Raw genomic sequence first — 19,495 nt, 5'->3', positions numbered from 1 at the left:
GCTTATAAACTGAGAAACTCACGTCTCCCAGGAAGTGGGGCAAGAAGTCCTCACATTTTACAATGAAGCACCTGCACATGAGTTGTTTTGAATCATGCACTGGAAGACCAAGAACAAAAAACACCTGGAAATATGACCAGGATTGCTGGGCTGCACATAACCCGACAGTCAGGAAGGTGCCATGGGCATCTACCTGCCCAAATGCCAGGTTTTATAAGTACCTCTCCCCCACCCACCTAATATAGCCAGGATTCAAGGAATGCTCACTTTTTAGGAGGTTCAGGAAGGCCCGTGTGAATCCCCTGGTGTAGGCTACCTCTGGTTCTGAAACTCCCTCCAAGCGCAGCAGGTGCTGCTCAGAGGGGGTGCTGGCCACATGGGACAGCTCCACCAGCTCATGAGCCCCCACACCAGAGCCCAAGGCCAACACAAACAGGGTGATGCCCATGCACTTGGCTTCTTGGGACAAAGTCCTTAGCTTCTCCCTGTCCCAGCTGCTTGTCTCACTGGCCACGATGGTGAAGAGGACACGCGCCCTCCGCGGTAGCGGGGCCACCAGGAGCACTTTCTCCAGCGTCCATTCTAGAGCGTGGCCCAAGGCAGGGAGTCCCTGCAGCAAGCGGCCCGCGGCCTCCCGGACCTGTCTCTGCATCTGTGTCCGGTGGCCATAGGAGGTCAGGTTAAAGCCCTCAAGCACAGGGGATCGACCCATGCCAGGCCTGAAGCCTGGAGTAGTGTGTGTCACTAGAGCCACACGTGACCCTTGAAGGGACATGCTCGGCTGAGCAGCCACCTCCAGATCTTCAAGCACAGCGTCCACGAGATGCAAGGCTCCACGGTATATGTCAATTTCCACGTCTTGGGAGCTGTCCACCACAAACACCAAGTCCATGTCCACTGCCTGGGGCCCAGGCCCTCCTGGCCCACATTCTGGGTCTGGCTGGCACTTGTCTGGGAAGGAAGTACAGGGAAAGGCTGAGGTTAAACCATGCATCCTTTTCTTTTCCAATGCACACCTTGTTGTATCCTTAACGAGGACATCTGCTGCTGAGCTATTAGCCACACATTGGACTGACATGGCAACCGTATGACCCATTATTCAGAAGAAAGAATGGGGGCTGGTTGCATATTTATTGTGTTCAACCAGTAGGCCCTTTTGCTTCTTAATCTCTGGGCTCACAGATATCATTCCCCTTTTCCCCTATATAAAAAAGAATTATAGGTGAATTGTTGTTTGACTTAATCAGCAGTAATGATGTTTGAGAAATTACCTGCAAAACACTGATTACTAAAGCTGGGAGTAGCCTGAACAGCTCTATGAGATTGCCATTTTTACATGTTAAAAAAATCAAATATAGGCAATTTTAAATGACATGATCTTAGTTCTCAAGCTGATTCAGCATCATAATAGTACATAGAATTTTTTTCTTTTTTAATATAGATTCTGAGATTCTATCCCCACCAAGATTCTGGTTTGGTAGGGCTGGGATGAAACTCAGAATAGGTAACTGATATTACCTCGGGTACTCTGATGAACAATGTTGTTAGAGACCCACTGATGGGGTAAACTCTTTCATTTAGATCTAGTGTACAGCAGGCATTCTTAACCTGGGGGCTATGGTCTCCCAAGGGGTCTGTAAACCAGGATGGGGAAAAATTACATCTGTATTTGACTACCTCTATTGAGACGAAATTTAGCATTCCCTTTCATTATTCATAAAGGTAGCATAGTGCTATAATACTAGGAATTTGGACACCAATAGAAACCACTGATATTCCCACACCATATGTTGGAAAAGTTCAATATTCTATAAACTCATCACTACCTTGAAATAATAGTTATTAGAACTTCTGCTAGGTCTTTCCACCTAATATGCTAATAAAGAAACACATTAAAAATATACTTAAAATGTAATATTTTAAAAGAATACTATTCATCCATTTTTAAAAAAATGGAAATTCTGTTATTTGTGACAACATGGATGAATTTAGAGGACATTACTCTAAGTGAAATAAGCCAGACACAGAAACAAATACCACCAGATCTTATATGCAGATTCTAAAAATGAACCAGACTGTCTGGTTCAATCTGGGTCTAACCCCGCATGTGACCTTGGACAAATTACTTAGTTTCCCCAGAAGCCTGTTTTCTTATCTGTCAAATAGAAATGATGATGATAATATTGCCTATTTTATGAGGTTGTTTGTGAGGTTCAAACGAAAAATTGAGTCGATATATATGTATGTGCTCAGAACAAGCCATAGTAAGAGCTCAATCAATCCCATCTAGGTTGATGTTTCTACAAGAGAGACAACTGAAACCCAGAGAGGTGATTTGTCAATGAAATGATGGATGTGAGAGCATTTCATTAACTGTGCCATACTCTACAAATGGCACTTACTGCATTTAGGTTAACCAACTTATCAGAGCCAAATCTCTCATGGTGGTGCTAGGTCTTCCCGTGGATCAGGTAGAAGAAGCAATGAAATCATCTACTCTGCCCCTGGGCACAGTGGATAGGATTGGAGCTCTGTACTTGTAGGCATACATGAGTTTCAACAAAACATTCTCTCTAGCACAAGTGAGGGTGTGAGATGCAATGACAGAGGCTGGGAAGCAAGAGAGAATGAATGACTGGCCATCAAAAGGGGTCAAGCACAACTCAGCCCTGATGCCTGTGACCACACAGGAATGCAGTGTTTGTGCCTCTTAAGACAATTCTGACTTCCTAAGAAAAACTGGAAATCCAAACATCAGAAGAAATTCCCAGATTTTAGGATGCTGAGAATGCTGAGTAAATACACATCTGCACAGCAGATCTAGCCTGTGGCCACCAGTTAATTCCCTCTGTTCTAAATACATCAGTTGGATCAGAAGGCTGCCCTGGCTTACCATAGCAGAGAGTACAGTGGGTCATGTGCTCCACATCCTGCTGGTGCTCAGTCTCCCACACAAACAAATGAAATCTGCTGGCTCCATCCATCTAATCCAAACACACATATACATGTTTATGATTGGCTGGATTAAATTTCAGACCATGTTCTTCATGGTGTTTTCCACCATTCAAATGACATTTTAAAAGAATATATAGTTATATAAATATATACACATAATTGGGCATTATATATTATAGCTACTTATAGTGTTTAATGTTATATACCATAATATTAATATTTAATATTACATGTTAAAATATACAATGTTTATATATTACAGCTAGTTAGGTACTAAAATAATACCCTAGTTCTAACCTGGAGATTTGACTATCAGTGTAAGTATATATGAACTATGAGTCTTCAGACTGCCCATATGCATAAAGCTGAGCCCAATGTCATGTCGTGTCAGAACATGAGGGTTCAATCATTTAAAAATTCCATCAATCTTTGTTAACTGTTCACAGTATGTAGGATGCAGTGTGGTAGGAGCTATTGAAAAAGAGGTAATCATATACCATTATAATAGAAAGAGGTTGATACTGTGAGAGAGACCCTTCTAGAATATTCCTGGTCTTCAGAGATAGAGTATTCCTGGTGTTTAGAGTTAGAAGAAATCAAGGAAGGCTTTGTAGAGATGGCAAATTTGTTTTTCTCTTTTTATTTTGCCTTTCCAGTTATGATTAATTTAATAACCAATAACAAGACTTAAAAACAAAATATAATAATAACAATAATAAACTCAACAAGGTCCATGGGATAACAATTCTTTTTTCTTCCTTGGGCCACAACCAGACTACATTTCCCAGCCTCCTTTGCAAATCATGTTACATGGCTGCAGTCTAGTCAATGGAATGTAGGTGGAAGTGATGTATGTCATTTTTGATGCACGATAGTCCATTGCTCCCTGTACCCTCATCTGCCAGGCAGACAGAGGATCCATAAAAAGATTTTGAGGCCGTAGGCTATAATGAGACCACTGATTGAAAGATCTCAGATCCTTAGACAAAGCTACAAGCCACAAAACAGCTCTCTGCCATGACACCCATACATTCATTCATTCATATCTGCTTGTAAAGATGGCAGAAAAAAATATTTTATGGTGCTAAGACTAGGAGATTAAGGTAAGACTTTCACCTCATGACAAAGTAGAAATGCTTTCAGATTCTTTCTGTTAGATCCTGAGGTGTGGATTGCAAAGAGGTAACCATCCACACTTAGCCGTGTCCATCTTTTAATCTACTCCCTATCAAAGCACATAGGATGGCGCCCCACTGAGGGTCTGCTCCTCCTCCTCCCTTCATCCTTGGTCAAGAACAAGCAGGTTCTGGGCCCTCCTCTGGATAGCAAGGTGCTAAGGAGGTGAAGATATTGCCCCAGGCCTCAAGGAGATTAACAGTCAAGAGTTACTTTAGAAAAGAATATTCTGTAATATATACTCATTACAGAGCACTTCCCTCTCTCTGTTCATGGCTGCAGCATATCCCAAACATTGTCTTTCAGAGTGAGCTTACTTGAAGAAAATGTCCTAGTAGGGAAAGAAACAAGAAGAGCTGAATGTGTATTTATCTAATGGAACACCAAAATCCATGGGATCATTGCTAGTTTCCCAAGAAAAAAGGCAAAAGTAAACTTAAATTCTGCTTTTTCCCCAATTCAGACATTGAAATCAACCAAACAGCTAGGACATAAAAGTCCTAACAAGCTGCAGAGAGATACGACAGTGACGTGACCACACATTCGAAGGGCTTAAACCCTAAGGGAAAGGCACACAAAGGACTTTCAAGAAAAAAGTTCCAAGAATATGTTTTAAGAAAACAGAAAGAAGAAATTCATTTTAAGGCCAGGGCTAGAGGAGACCTTATTACTTTTTATGAGGATAATGGCATCTGGGACTTTTGAGAGCATGAGTAGGGTACTGAGCTGAAAAAAGAAGCAGGAAAAAGCATTCCAGTGTGAAGGAATGGCATGTACAAAGACTCAGAAGGGGACAGTGGTTATCTCTCCAGTTCTGCTCAATGCCTCCACTTCTCACATATTACAGAACATCCTCTTCCAATGTGCATCTGCAGAGCACATTTGAAACCTGAAAGTCATGGATATAAGGAGGAAGCTGGCAGAAAGAGGGAGTGCACAGTGCCAACATTCAATAATCAGATCTACTCCACATGATCATCAGATCCAAGTATGGACCAACCAAATGGACTTAATTAATTACCCAAGGACTAAACATTGTCCACAGGGTTATGACATTTGCTAGCTTTACTGGAAATCACAGGAAGCAATTTGGAAGGCTTCTGCAACCAGGATCTATGGCAATGTGCCAGGAGAAATGAGGAGACTCAGATCACCCTAGGAGCTTCAATTTTTTTTCCCAGAAGTTGTGGAAAAATGCTGAATTCACACCAAAAAAAATAAATAAATAACCCAATCAATAAACGAGCTAAGGAACTGAGCAGACACTTCACAGAAGAAGAAATACAACAGATCAACAAATATATGAAAAAAATGTTCAACATCTCTAGCAATTAGAGAAATGCAAATCCAAACTAAGATTTCATCTCACACCAGTCAGAATGACAACTGTCAAGAATACAAGCAACAGGAGCTGAGGTTGTAGCTCAGTGGTAGAGTGCTTGTCTATCATGAGTGAGCAACTGGGTTCAATGCTCAGCACCACATAAAAATAAATAAAAATAAAGGCATTGTGTCCACCTACAACTAAAAAAAATATTTTTTAAAAAAATACAAGCAACAGTAAGTGTTGGTGAGGATGTAGGTGAAAAGATACATTGCTTGTAGGACTGCAACCACTCTGGAAAGCTATAAGTATCTTCCTTAGAAAACTTGGGATGGAACCACCATTTGACCCAGCTATTCCACTCCTTGGTCTATACCTAAATGTCTTAAAATCAGCATACTAAAGTGATATAGCCACATCAATGTTTATAGAGCTCAACTCACAATAGCTAAACTGTGGAACAACCTAGATGCTCTTCAACAGATGAATGGATAAAGAAACTGTGGTATATATACACAGTGGAATATTACTCAGCCTTAAAGAAGAATTAAATTATGACATTTTCAGGTGAACGGATAGAGTTGGAGAATATCATGCAAAGTGAAATAAACCATTCCCCAAAAAAATCAAAGGCCAAATGTTTTCTCTGATACGTGGATGCTGATCCATAATGGCAGGGGAGAGCAAGGGAAGAACGAAGGAACTTTGGGCAGAGGGGGGTGAGGGGAGGTAAGGGGACATGGGGTGGGAAAGATGGTGGAATGAGACCAACATTATTACCCTATGTACATGTATGATTGCACAAATGGTATGACTCTGCATTGTGTACAACCAGAGAAATGAAAAGCTGTGCTCCATTTGTGTACAATGAGTCAAAATGCATTCTGCTGTCATGCATAACTAATTAAAATAAATAATTTAAAAAGACATATTATTTTAAAATTACAGGAAACATGGGCAAAGTAGTTTATAAAATGCAGAATGTGGATGATCTTTAAAGTAGTATGAGACTGCAAGCAAATTCAAACATGCCTTCCTAGTCTGTACAAATTCATACTTCTCTTTCTTTGAGGAAATTCATGGGAGAAGTTATTGGCAGCACTAATGGATTAGATATCAGGAATTTGAGTCCTAGTCCTTATGTGCCATATTTGACCTTGGAGAAGCTTCTGGCTTCAGTTTTCTCGTGACAGAGTTTTAGGGTAGGAGTCAATGCCACTGAGTTCTCTTCCTGCCCCAACACAGGCTGGTCCTCAGTTACTGTTTCTGTATTGGCCTCTTCTTCAGGACAGAGCATCACCTTTTCTATTCTGAGCAACTCAGAGCACATAACCTTTTTGTTACTCTGCTTGCTGGAAAACTGCTAAATTAAACTGAATTTGAATAGATAGAGAACTTTATTTTTTTCAGTACTGGGGATGGAACCCAGGGGTGCTTAACTGAGCCAATTCCCTAGCTCTTTTTATTTTTTATTTTGAAACAGAGTCTTGCTAAGTTGCTTAGGGCCTCACTAAGTTGCCGAGGCTGGCTTTGAACTCATGATCCTCCTCCTGCCTTGCCTCAGTCTCCCAAGCCTCTGGGATTACAGGCATCGACCACCACACCTGGAAGAACTTTCATTTTTAACTTTTCTTAGGAACATTAATTTTATAATCATGATTAACATTTTGAACTGTTCTTGCAAAAGAATTGTGGGCATGAATACACAAAAGCCCAATAGAAATCCACAAGGAAACTGATTCAGTAATAGATGCATCTGTACCAAGTTGTCATTTATAACCATATAATTACTCAGACTTTGGACTTGCCAACACAGTCTGTCACTGATAATTTAGACAAGATACTTCCTGAGAAAGCTCAAGCAAAGAAATAGTGAGGGAAGGAATTCCAGTATGAGGAGAGGAGAAAACTGGCCCTGTGATTCCTACTTCAAACTTGCATCAGCATCAGAGAAGGAAATCTCAAAAATAGAGTACCTAAAACACAATCCAAGAGATCTTCTTGAAGCTCAAAGCTTTACTATCATTTAACCAGCACCATGGTAATTCCCACAACCAAAGTTCATTCCTAAATGTCTGACTGTGGCTTGTTGGGACCAGTTGTTATACTAAAGACAGGAGTATCTTGAGGGATGAGGATAGGGCACAGGGGTTTGCATTAACAAACACTTTGTTTAATAGACAGACATTTTCTCAAAGGATACAAGGACAATCCTCCAACCTCAACCCCCAAGATTAAAGGACTCCCTATGAGCCCTGACCTAGAGAGACCCAGGGATTATTAGCTCGATGCTTCAGCTGCTATACTAAGCTGCCAGAGACCATTCCTGGGACTGAGTTGGGCGAAGCTCTTGGCTTGGAAAGATGGAAATAAAGAGGAGGAAGAAAATGCTAGGGAGGAGTATTTGCTTTGGACAGAGGATAAACTAGCCAGACCCTCAGGAGTTAGAACTAACATGAAATTGAAGTAAGGGCTTGGAAAACAAGGCGAGAACCCTGGAAAAAGTAAGGAGAAGGAAACAGACACAGAGAGAAAAGAACATAGCCACATAACCTGTGCCTGACCCAAGGAGAATGAGTACAACAGTTTTGGCTCCTGCCAGTTGGCATGGTGCCACCACAGACTACCACGAAGAATCCAACTCTTCCTGGACTCCCCAGCAAGCATTAGGATCAGCATTGGGTTGAGGGTATTGGGTGGAAAAGTGGGGCTTAGGAATAAGCCATAGCAGAATGCGAATTCCAGAACTGCATAGCTTAGAACAAGTCACTTGCCCCCTGACCTTCACTTACCTCATCTGGGAAGTGCAAATTATCATTATTAACTTGCAGGACAATTATAAGTGTGTTAGACCAACAACAGTCCTCAAATCTTAATAGTCATGCAAACCCTCTAAGGATCTCAATATAAATGCAGATCTCAATACAAATGATTAGATTATAGGTCAAAGCTTGAAACTTAACATTTCTCACATGGGTGATGCTACTGTTACTGGTCCACAGACCACAGTTTGAGTAGTGAGGGGCTCAGACGACAAGGCATGGAAATCAAGAAACAAGTAGCACAGTAGCTGGAAATTCAAAGGTGCTCATCAAACGGAAGCTATTTGATTTAATAAATACTGAGTAAAGGGTACTCTTAAGGACCTCAACATGGTAATATAATGACCTACGTTGAGCATACACACAGGAAGTGTCAGGTGCCCCTATAGCAATAACTCTCATAATCCTTACAACAAATCTATGAGTTTATGCCTATTTTACAGGGGAGTAAATTGAGGTTCTGGGGCCAAATAACATGCTCAGATTACATAAGGGAAAAATCTAGGGTTTGAAGTCTCATTGCCTATTTCCTTCCCCATGTCACTGATCCAGGCTTTAGAGTATTAAGAATCTAATGGAGAATGTAGCAGCCATAGGTAAGTGTCAACTTTTCTAAATTCTGAAATTTATACCAAAATTTTAAATATTAAACCCAAATTTTTCTTTGGCCTTCCATTTAATGTTTTCATCTTTTAGCTTTCATTTTCAAACTTTAAAGCTTTTTTTTAAGTCTCCTATGATAGCCAGCATCCCACTCCTTGGATTTGTTAAGAGAAATACACAGGAATAATAATGGGGCCAGTTCATAGCTCACAGTGTTATTGTAAAGATAACATGCATTAACATAGCAAAAGAACTTAGAACATCTAAAGTCTCTTTTTTCTCCTATTTTTGATTTTTGAATTCAAAATCTCATTGCTAAAGGAAATTTCAGACTTTGAACAACTATTTAACTGCTTTTCGTCCCTGTTTTGTTCTCTGAAAAACAGGCTCATAATACCACTTAACTCATTGGGTTGTTGTGAGGATTAAATAAACCAAGTAAAAGCCTGGATATTTATCTGAAAGAACTAAAATCAGCCTACTCTAGGGACAAGTGCACACCAATGTTTATAGCAGCACCATCCACAATAGTCAAGTTATGGAACCAGTCTAAGTGCCCATCAGCAGATGAATGGATAAAGAAAATACGGTATATACACACACAATGGAGTTCTATTCATCCATAAAGAAGAAGGAAATTGTGTCATTTATTGGCAAATGGGTGGAACTGGAGAACATCGTGCTAAGGGAAATAAGTTGGATTCAGAAAGTCAAAGGTTGATTGTTTTCTCTCATATGCAGAACATAGAAAAAAGGAGAACTTTTGACTATATCACAATGCCTTCCAATATTATATATAACCAATTTTTAAAAATAAAGAAATAGAAGACCAATTGAGTAGAGAAAGGAAATAAGGAGAAGGGCTATAACAAGAGGGCTATAACAGTGAACAAGAAACTTACTCTGATTTTAACTTTGTTTCTCAATCCAAGATATTTCATCCATCCTTCCTGGCAGTTTGCAAGCTGTCACAAGTTTATCTATTGATTCTTAGAAGCATATTCACAGCTGTGTCAACAAAATCTCTCACCTATCACTTTTGCTGCACACACTCCATCTTAAGAGAAAATTAAATGGTCTGGCACAGCTGAATTCATTAGCTCTGAAGTTGAACCATATGACATTTCCATTTTCTCAGGTTGAAAATGGTCAAATATTGGCAATGTCACCTGGTTTAAAGCAGCCTGAAATATCTTAAGAAGACAAACACCCTTCATTTTGATAAATCATCCCAGATATTCCAGAAGAATATACAGCAATAGGATGCCTACTAAGACCGCCTCCTCCCTGCATACACAGCAATCTCTGGGGAATTCACGTTAGAAAAGGTGAATTTTAGAGACTAGATAAATGAGTAAGTTGTGGAACATACATATGTAGAAATACTGCACAAGAATAACAAAGGACAAATTACCCCATATACACAGCATGGATGAACAAGAAAAACAGACATTATGTTTGCTGGAAGAAGTCAGGCACAAAAGAGTATGTCCTGCACATTTCAATTTATATGTAGGTCTAGAACAGGTTAAAAACAATTATCTGACTGTGATAGAAATCAGAAGAGTAGTTACACCGGAGTGTGTGAGTGTCCTCTATCTGAAACCACATCTTGGTGACAGGAGAATAAACAAAAAAAAATCCATCTCTGTGTGTGTGCATAAAATCACTGCACCTTTTCTACTTTTTTAATAAAATACATATGTTATATCCTAGTTGTTATGCTTTACATAGGAGGTGTCCCCCAAAAGCTCATATGTGAGACAATAAAAGAAGGTTTAGAGGTGAAATTATTGGGTTATAAGAGCCTTAACCTAATCAGTGTGTTAATCCACTGATATGAATTAATGGAGTGGTGACTATAGGCTGGTAATATATGGCTGGAGGAGATGGGTCATCAGAGGGTGTGCCTTTGGGATATATATTTGGAAAGGTGACCATATTCATTTATTCATTCTCTCTCTCTCTCTCTCTCTCTCTCTCTCTCTCTCTCTCTCTCTCTCTCTCTCTCTCTCTCTCTCCCCTTCCTGGTAATGTCCTGAGATGCTTTCCTTCCATTATGATGTTCTCCCACACCTCAAGCCCCAAGGAATGGAGTCGGCCATCTGCAGACTGAGACCTCTGAAACCATGAGCCCCCAAATAAACTTTTCCTTCTCTATGTTGTTCTTGTCAGGTCTTTTGGTCCCAGCAGCAAAAAGTTGATTAAAACACCAGTTTAAGAAAAAAAAAAGGAAGAAAGTTACAGTCTGTGACCCCAATGATACAGTTTAGTATAGTGGTTAAGAACACCTCTGAAAGTAGATAATATCCGTCTTTCCGCTAGCTAGATATCTGACCATCGATGATATACTGAACCTCTCTAAGCCTCAGATTTATTATCCCCAACATGGAGATAAATAATAACACCCACCCTCTAGAGCTTTGGGGGTCACTGAGTTAAGATAATATCTATGAGACCCATAGCACAGAACAGGTGCTCAGGAACTGCCAGTTAGTGCTAGGAGTAGCCCTGGCAATAGGGTCTATACTGAGACCCCTCACTCCTTGCCTCCACAGCAATCTCCTGGAAATTCTTCCCCTGAACAACTCTCATTCCTCAAGTGATCCTTGGTGGAGGGGTAAGAATCAGGTGCCAACTCCGTGAACCCTACCCATCACCAATCCCCCACCCACTTACCAGTAGAGCATCTGGAAGGTAGTGCTCCTCTGTGAAGGTGATGATCACAGGTGTGACGTCCACGGCACTGAGCTCCAGCATGGCTGTGCTGACGGCAACTGTGTCATAGGCCCTGCCCGCCTGGAAGAACACAGCCACCTTCCTCACCAGGAGGCCAGGGCGCACACGTTTGAATACATGTCTTGCCACAAACCTCATGGCAGCCCCAAGGTTCCTGTGGCCAGAGGACTGTATCAGAGGGATTTTCCTAACAGCCTGCAGAAGGGCAGGCTTCCTCTTGTAGTCTGAGAATCGAACCAGATAATCTGTTCTGACATTGTAGGAAATAATGGCCACTCGGGCACCCGTTGGGCAGTGACTCTCACTTATTTCCAACTTCATCAACAAAGATAATAAAATGTCTCTCATCCTCTCAAAATCCAGCTGGGAGGTATCATTTGACATGTCCAAGGCAAAGGCCACTTCGGTCGGGAACACTGGGCATTTATGAACACCTTGACACAAGGGAGACACAGATTTAAGATATTGTGTAACACCTCCAAACAGGTGAGGATTTAAGCGAATAAAGAGTATAATTTACCTGTTGAGCAAGCTGGAAGGCAATTAATTTTGGAGAGACAAGAAGATTATTAGTTTATACAGACAGCGGCATCTTTTCCATGTGTTTCAATATGAAAAACCTCCCCTCCCAGCAATTCAAGCAGTACCTTCTAGACTCCTGCTGAGTATATTTCCCAGCATCTATTCTCCCTTTTCTCTAAGGTAACAGAACCCCACTTTCTGACTGGGCATATGGCTGCCTGGAACAAAGACCACATTTTCCAGTAGGATAGCCCTCTTATTAAATTCTGCATAACAGAGTAAGAAAATTAGTATGTACCAAGTATCCTGCTCCTTTCCCTTCCTTTCCCACTGATTGAAATGTAAGTATGATGGCTAGAGCCTCACACACTGCTTGGACCGTGAGGTGGTTTGGAGGATAAGGTGTAAATACATACAAACACACACACACACACACACACACACACACCACATAATAACAGAATAAGAAAATATAAGGGGTCAGACATGGGGGTGCATGCTGATAATCCCAGAGATTCAAGAGACTGAGGCAGGAGGATTGCAAGTTGGATGCCAACCTCAACTGGCAATTTAATAAGACTCTGCCTCAAAATTAAAAAAACCAAATGGGCTGGAGATGTATACTGGGGTGATCAGTGTAGAGCACCCCTGGGTTCAATCCCCAGTTTAAGAAAGAAAGAGGAGAGAGCAAGGTGGGAAGAGGAATACAAAAACTATGTCCCTCAATACTGTGGGGTTCCAAAGGCAACCCACACTGACAACTTCTGGGCTTTGATTTGAGAAATACATTCGTCTAGTGTTACTGAGGATAACAATAGTCTCATTCAAAAGTGAAATTAAATCTCATACATTGAGCCATTCTGAAACTACATATATGTATATATATACATATGTATATGATATATAATTTATATGTAAAATATAAACTCCACATATTATATACCAAGGTATATTTACAAGTAATATATTCTCATGGAAAATTTTTAAATTATCCTTAATCCATCATACATGTAAATATGCGTGTGTATGTATGTGTGTAAATGACAATGTATAAATAATTATTTTATTTTATTTCCTAAAACTTGGAGCTTAGTATATGTTCCATTCTGAATCATCTTTCACTTAGTACATGATGATTTTTTCATCACTACATTTAGAGCCATATCATCTATTCTACTATAGAGCTGCCCCATAAATTCTTCGGCCAATAGCTCCTTCATAGTTGAATCAGTATGCCTTTCAAACCACTTCACTTTGAGATCATGCTGGAAAAGATTATTTACCCAAAGGGGGACTGAACCCAACGTGTTAATTTGTAAGAACTTTTCATGATAGAAAAGCCCCTTCCAAGCCTCAGTCAAATCCTCAGGGGACATTAGCCCCCAATCCTTGACCTATTCCCACTTCAACATACTGGTTCCTTTTGAGTGTTTTCCAAATAACTTACGGCAGTTTTCTCGAATGAAATCAACAATTTCACAAGGCTGTTAGAAAGATAGAGAGAGACAGGGAAAGGAAATAAGAATTTAATTTGAAAACATATTCTTCTTCACTCCTGTGACTTAGAAATGTCATGTGGATGTTATCAGAGCATACCTGAAGCTCTTTAATCTACAACAGAAAACTCAAAAATTATTAGAGCCAATGAAACTATCCAACAATTCTAGTTCTGGATCCAGTAGATAATTTAAAACATTTAAAAGATTTTATATACAATATAACGAGATAGATAGATGGCTTATCTATCTCGTTATATTGTATATAAAATGTTTTTTTTTAAATCCACATCACAAACAACGGAATCAAACCTGATTTTGAAGTTGAAATTCAGAAATCTCAGCAGAGATTGAAGAGAAATGTTTTCAGCGCTTGGATCTCTCTATTAGCAATTCCTGTGATACTTGTCTAGAATGACTGACAAGATAAGCACCCCACTATCTCTCCTAGTAATTCTGCTTCTTCCTTTGAACCCTTGTTCTTTGCCCTGTTCTGCCCTCAACCCCAGATCCCATCGCTTCCTGTCCTCAGTTGTCTCCACAACCCCACTCCCTACCTATTAGTTTTTGTGTACTTGGGAGATGAAAAATCATAACTTTTGAGATTGTTTGAAGTGTACCAGGAGGCACAACAGCCTGTACCATACTGTGTGTTAACTTACAAACAGTTGGTAAGCAATGTTTGAGCTTCATAGAAAGGCATACTGCACAAAGGTAGTAGCCTCAGAGTTTTTCCTTTCACATCAACTGATGTTACTCAAAAAACATCTAGACTCCTTGCTGAATTTAAATATTATTCTTTTTTTTACTCACTTATAACTTTGCAAAGTCTATAAACAAACTACTAGCAGAATTTGTAAAAAAAATAATCTAAAGAATCTTTAAGATTAATTGACTGCCATTTGGGGAAACTGGAAATCTTTATGTTCTGAAAAAATTAAAGTTTATAATGAAAAATCTTCACCTACCATCATGTTCACCAAACCTTTGGGTCCCTTGATGCCCTGAAAAGAACAGACACTTGGATTTAAAACAAAAATTCTGATATCTAACACATTCTTCTCCAGAACTGACAAAATATCAGCTATTATATTTTTAAAATATAAAAATATTTTACTATGAAAGCTCACCACCATACATAGATAGCCATTCACTCCTAGCCCTAGGATTCTGGTCTGACTCCTTAAAGAAGGCCGGAGTGCCTAAGAAGTATGTCCCAGACTTCAGTCCACACAAATGGCACATAAAGACTCTTAGCATTTTGCAACCAAGCTGTAGCTCAGGATCAAATTCAGGAAAAGTTCATTCAACATCCCAGGTCTGTTCATACACTGTTCTAAATTAAATCCGAGTCCCTCCCCTATCCCTTCTCTCCATCCACCCATCACTACCCTGTCTTTTCCCTAGTACATGTTTGGTGCTAGGGAAATCCTGGAGAGTGAGTCTATCAATGCAAACAAGATGAGCCAAATATTTATGCAGATTGTAGCTGCAGCCTGGCTCCAAGCACTCTGGGAGTCTAGAGATCTTTGTTTTTTATGCTGCACAAATTAGCCATTTGTAACCTTGGGCAGGTCACCACAATCTTCTCAGTCTCTGTTTCTTCACTTGTACTATGATGTGAATAGTCCTCTATCTATACGACTTTTGCTTCTCTAGCTTTATCTCACCTCTCCAGTAAACCCTAAACCTCAGTGAAACCACCAGGCTTAATGCCCAGCTGACTTTAGATGCCATTCCATGCCCTAGGAGGAGGTAGGGGACAGAATCATAGCTTTGAAGTCTTTCCTTTCAAACCAAATGACTTTTTACAGAATTTTAAAAGATATTTATAGGCTTAGAACACTACTAATTCAGTTAGGATTATAAAAATTATTATTTTGTTAGTATTTCCTTCTGGTTTCTGCATACACATCATTGCTCATCTTGTTTGCATTGATAAACTCACTCTCCAGTGAGTTTTATTCATTATCTTATGTATTTAGGCAGATTCATAAATCTCTAGCCACTCCACTACATTCCCCTGCTCAAGAAAAAATATATATGTATGTGTGTATATATACATGTATTTATTTTTTTTAATAAGTACACACACTGAGTAATGATTTGAAGCTAAAGTTCTCTGAAGCAAATTTGGCATATTCCCTAGATTCTTTTGTCAGTCTCAAATGTTCACTTCCTCTTTATAGACACCTTTTATCAAATCTTTATGCATTTTTATACAAAGGTTGAAAATGAAAGAAAGGAACAGACACATGTTACCATTTTGCCTGGCGGGCCTTGGTCACCTGGAGCTCCAATAAATCCAGGAAAGCCAGCATTACCCTAAAAATGACCAAAGCAAAGAATAAGCTTCCCCACTGATTACAACTAACAGAGACCCGCTATGAGATATCAAGTTGTCATTATACATAAGGCCAATGGGTCTGCTATTGTCCAGTTGGTTTATGAACAGTAAATCCATGAGGAGAGAAATGGAGATTAGAAAGAGAAGGGGTACCTTTTCATTAACCATCCAGCCCTCCTGCCCCATATACCTAACTCCAGACTTGCCCATGTGTGATACACACACACTTCCAGACAAGCCTTCAAAGAGTTGAGTCTCAAGGTCATATAGCAAAAAGGAATACATGAAGTCTATGTTGAGGTCCTGACATCAAGGAAAAGGAAAAATTCCCACACCACCGTCAGGTTCTCAGTGTCTCAGAAAGGGCACATGATTTTTCATAGGCTCACTGCTTGTATTCCAGGTATTTGAAATGACACAGCATCATTTGGATTTCACTGATGCTTTCACCCTTTGTTATTTGAAACTAGAGAGATAAGTTAGCTGATTAGGGTAACCATAGCCAGCAGTAAGCCAAGTTAAGCATAGATCAAATTTTTCTTTAAGTCATTGCCATTGGGTAAAGATTCCAATGACTGAATGCATAGAAAATACAAATTATCAGCCAGGTATTGGAGCACATACTTATAATCCCACTACTTGGGAGGCTGAGGCAGAAATATTGCAAGTTCCATGCCAGCCCCAGCAACTTAGCAAGACCCTGTCTCAAAAAAAAATAATAATAAAAAGGGATGATGGGGGTATAGCTTGGTGGTAAGGAACCCCTGGGTTCAATCCCCAGTACCAAAAAAAGAAAACATATATTCTCTTTTCTTTCCTCTTTTTCTGCACTTTCTGTCTTTTCCCTGGCTAGCCTTGGCGCTTTGATATCTATCAGCTAAACACTACCACTTTTCAAAAAAGAGTTGCCAGTGATTGTGGCTCTTCAAGACTGAATCTTCAGAACCTGAAGGAATAGATTTTTTTTTATGGTGCTGGGGTTTGAACCCAGGGTCTTGTGTATGCTAGGCAAGCACTCTACCAACTGAGCTATATCCCCAGCCCAAGGAGTAGATTTTTAATGGGAGACTCCATGAAGCACAATGGACTGAAATTTCACCAAGATAGAATTCCTGAGAAATAATAAATAAATAAAATAGCTAAAAGAAAGTTAAGGCTTGGAAGAATCCCAAAGAAACAAGCAATGATTGATCTACAGCTAAAACTCATCCAGACTTATCAAAGACAGAGAGGGCCCCAGCATGTTTTCAAAAGGTTGATCTTGTATAACTAAAACTCTAACTTGTATTTTCTGTTGTTATGGTTTGGTAAACTGCATTGCATTCAGAAGATAAATGAGGGGGGATTAAGTGGAGAGTGTGGTAGATCAGAGGAAGAATGGAAAGTGGTTTAAGAAGGAATGGGCTTCCTGCCACGAAGTCCATTAATGCAATGGAAGTGTGGGAGAGGGTTCTTAGGGCTTACCCTCTTCCCTCTGATTCCCTTTGCTCCCTTCTCTCCTTGGTGGCCAGGGTCACCATCTTCTCCCTTAATAAAATCAAAAGCAGAACAGTGAATGTAAAGAAAAATAAATACAAACGAATGACACATGCTGCCTACCAGTTTCCAGGCCAGAAAGACATCTTCTTACTTGTTCACCAGGATAGCCAGGGAATCCAGGTTCACCCTAGTGTTGGAAATGAGATAAGGTCATGTTTAATGTGATGTGATGAAGTATTTCCTTTACATTCCTCACTTAAAGAAGACATTGTAATTTTGAGGAAAGAGATTCAAAACCGGTGCCAGGAAAAACAACTATATAAATTGTTATTATCTTGAGCTGCTCTCAAGGGGCCCTACTCCATTTCTCTAATTCAACATGAAACAACTTGTAAACGATTTTTACAAATTTTTCTCCCTCTCCTTGGCATACTATATAATGATACTTCCTTCTTAAGCATTTTTCTCTCGCCTTTTAAATAACCCTATGTTTGACCCAATGGAAACCAAGGGGGGAGCACCAAATTGAATGTTAGGAAGCAAGCATTCATTGTCAGAACCAAAGGCATGCTGCAAAGCAATCTCTCTTTCAACAAGTATTTATTTAGCATCTACCATGTGCCAAGCACTTCTCTAGGCCCTGGGAACTCAGCGGTGAACAGAACAAAGACCCCATAGAATTTAAATGCCAGTGAGGAAGCAAGCAAACAAACAAACACATAGGAAAAGAGAAATGCTATTCCTGGAAAGGGATCAAGAAGTAAAATATTATAATTGTCCTTCAGTATTCATGGAAGAATACTGTTCTAGTATTCTTGGAAGAATTAGTTCTAGCATCCTGTAGAGACAAAACATCTGTGGATGTTCAAGTCCCTTGGGTAAAATGGTTCAGGATAGTATTTGCACATAACCTATGCATATCCTCCCATAGGCTTTAAGTCATATATAGATTACTTATAATACCTAATGCAATGCAAATGCTATGTAAACAGTTGCTATACTGTATTGTTTAGGGAACAATAACATAAAAAAGCTGGTACATGCACAGTACAGACACAATTTTTTTCAAACATCTTCTATCTGCAGTCGATTCGATTTGTGCATGTGAATATGTGTTCTTGGGTGGGATAGAGGGCTATTTTATATAAGGTGACCAGGCAAAGCCTATTTGTAAAGGTGGCATTTGGGCAAAGACCAACATGAATTGAGGAAACAAGCCAAACAGATATCTTGGACAAGAGTGTTCCAGGCAGGAGAAATTCCAAGGCAAGAGAATGAAAGTGTGCTGCCATGTTTAAGGAACACTGAAGCCAATGGAGGGCAGGAAGAGGGCAGGAGGAGATGAGGCTGAAGAATTCACAGGAGGCCACCGTAACTTATTCTGAGTGACATGGGGAGTCACAGCAGGGCTTTGTTTTTAAGAATGGCTCTGGCTGCTTCCTGTAGAATGCTCTGAGGACAGAGCTGAAAGCAGAGAGACCAGGAATGAGACTACTGCAATAATCCAGGTAGAAAACCATGTTGGCGTGGTTCAGAGAGGAGATGTAGTCCTGAGAAATTATCAAATGCTGGATGGATATATCTGAAAGACAGACTCACCATTATTCATTGATGGATTAAATATAAGGGGTGAGAGGAAGAAACATTATTTATCCTGAGCACTTGGAGAAACTCTATACCCTGGGATGAGGAAGGCTCAGGTGAGGGGCAGGTTATCAAGGGAATCAGTTTGACCAGTGGGGTATTTGATAATATTAAGAGATTACTGCAAATTCTTTGATGTTCATATTTTTAAACAACCTTTTAAAGATGCAACCTGAATTATTTGTATATGAACTATGAGATGTTTGGGGTTTTCTTTAAAATAGTTGGCAGGAAGGGGATATAAGTAAGTGGGAATATAAATAAAACAAAATTGGCCAGCGGTTTTTCATTGTTTGAACTAGGTGATAAGTACATGAGGAGGGATCATTACTAATCTTAGTAACTAAACTAAGTCAAACTAATCTCTTCATATATGTTTAAATGTTTC

The 19,495-nt window shown here is 39.8% G+C and overlaps 1 protein-coding gene across 1 annotated transcript in view; it reads right to left on the bottom strand.

The window, feature by feature from the left end:
• The window catches only part of LOC101962956 (collagen alpha-4(VI) chain), an 89,332-nt gene that overhangs the window by 8,224 nt on the left and 61,613 nt on the right, over nt 1-19,495 (bottom strand). Inside the window, exons 26-34 of the mRNA XM_005326997.4 lie at nt 17,615-17,650; nt 17,449-17,511; nt 15,900-15,962; nt 14,606-14,641; nt 13,589-13,625; nt 12,140-12,151; nt 11,560-12,053; nt 2,894-2,984; nt 268-951 (exon numbers count right to left, since the gene is read on the bottom strand). Of these exons, the coding sequence (XP_005327054.1) occupies nt 268-951; nt 2,894-2,984; nt 11,560-12,053; nt 12,140-12,151; nt 13,589-13,625; nt 14,606-14,641; nt 15,900-15,962; nt 17,449-17,511; nt 17,615-17,650 (1,516 nt within the window). The remainder of the gene's footprint in view (nt 1-267; nt 952-2,893; nt 2,985-11,559; nt 12,054-12,139; nt 12,152-13,588; nt 13,626-14,605; nt 14,642-15,899; nt 15,963-17,448; nt 17,512-17,614; nt 17,651-19,495) is intronic.

This window comes from Ictidomys tridecemlineatus, chromosome 3 (assembly GCF_052094955.1).
Source record: "Ictidomys tridecemlineatus isolate mIctTri1 chromosome 3, mIctTri1.hap1, whole genome shotgun sequence".
Lineage (NCBI taxonomy): Eukaryota > Metazoa > Chordata > Mammalia > Rodentia > Sciuridae > Ictidomys > Ictidomys tridecemlineatus.
The sequence above is the reverse complement of the archived record's forward strand: the minus strand, read 5'-3'. Positions and strand labels throughout refer to the sequence as shown.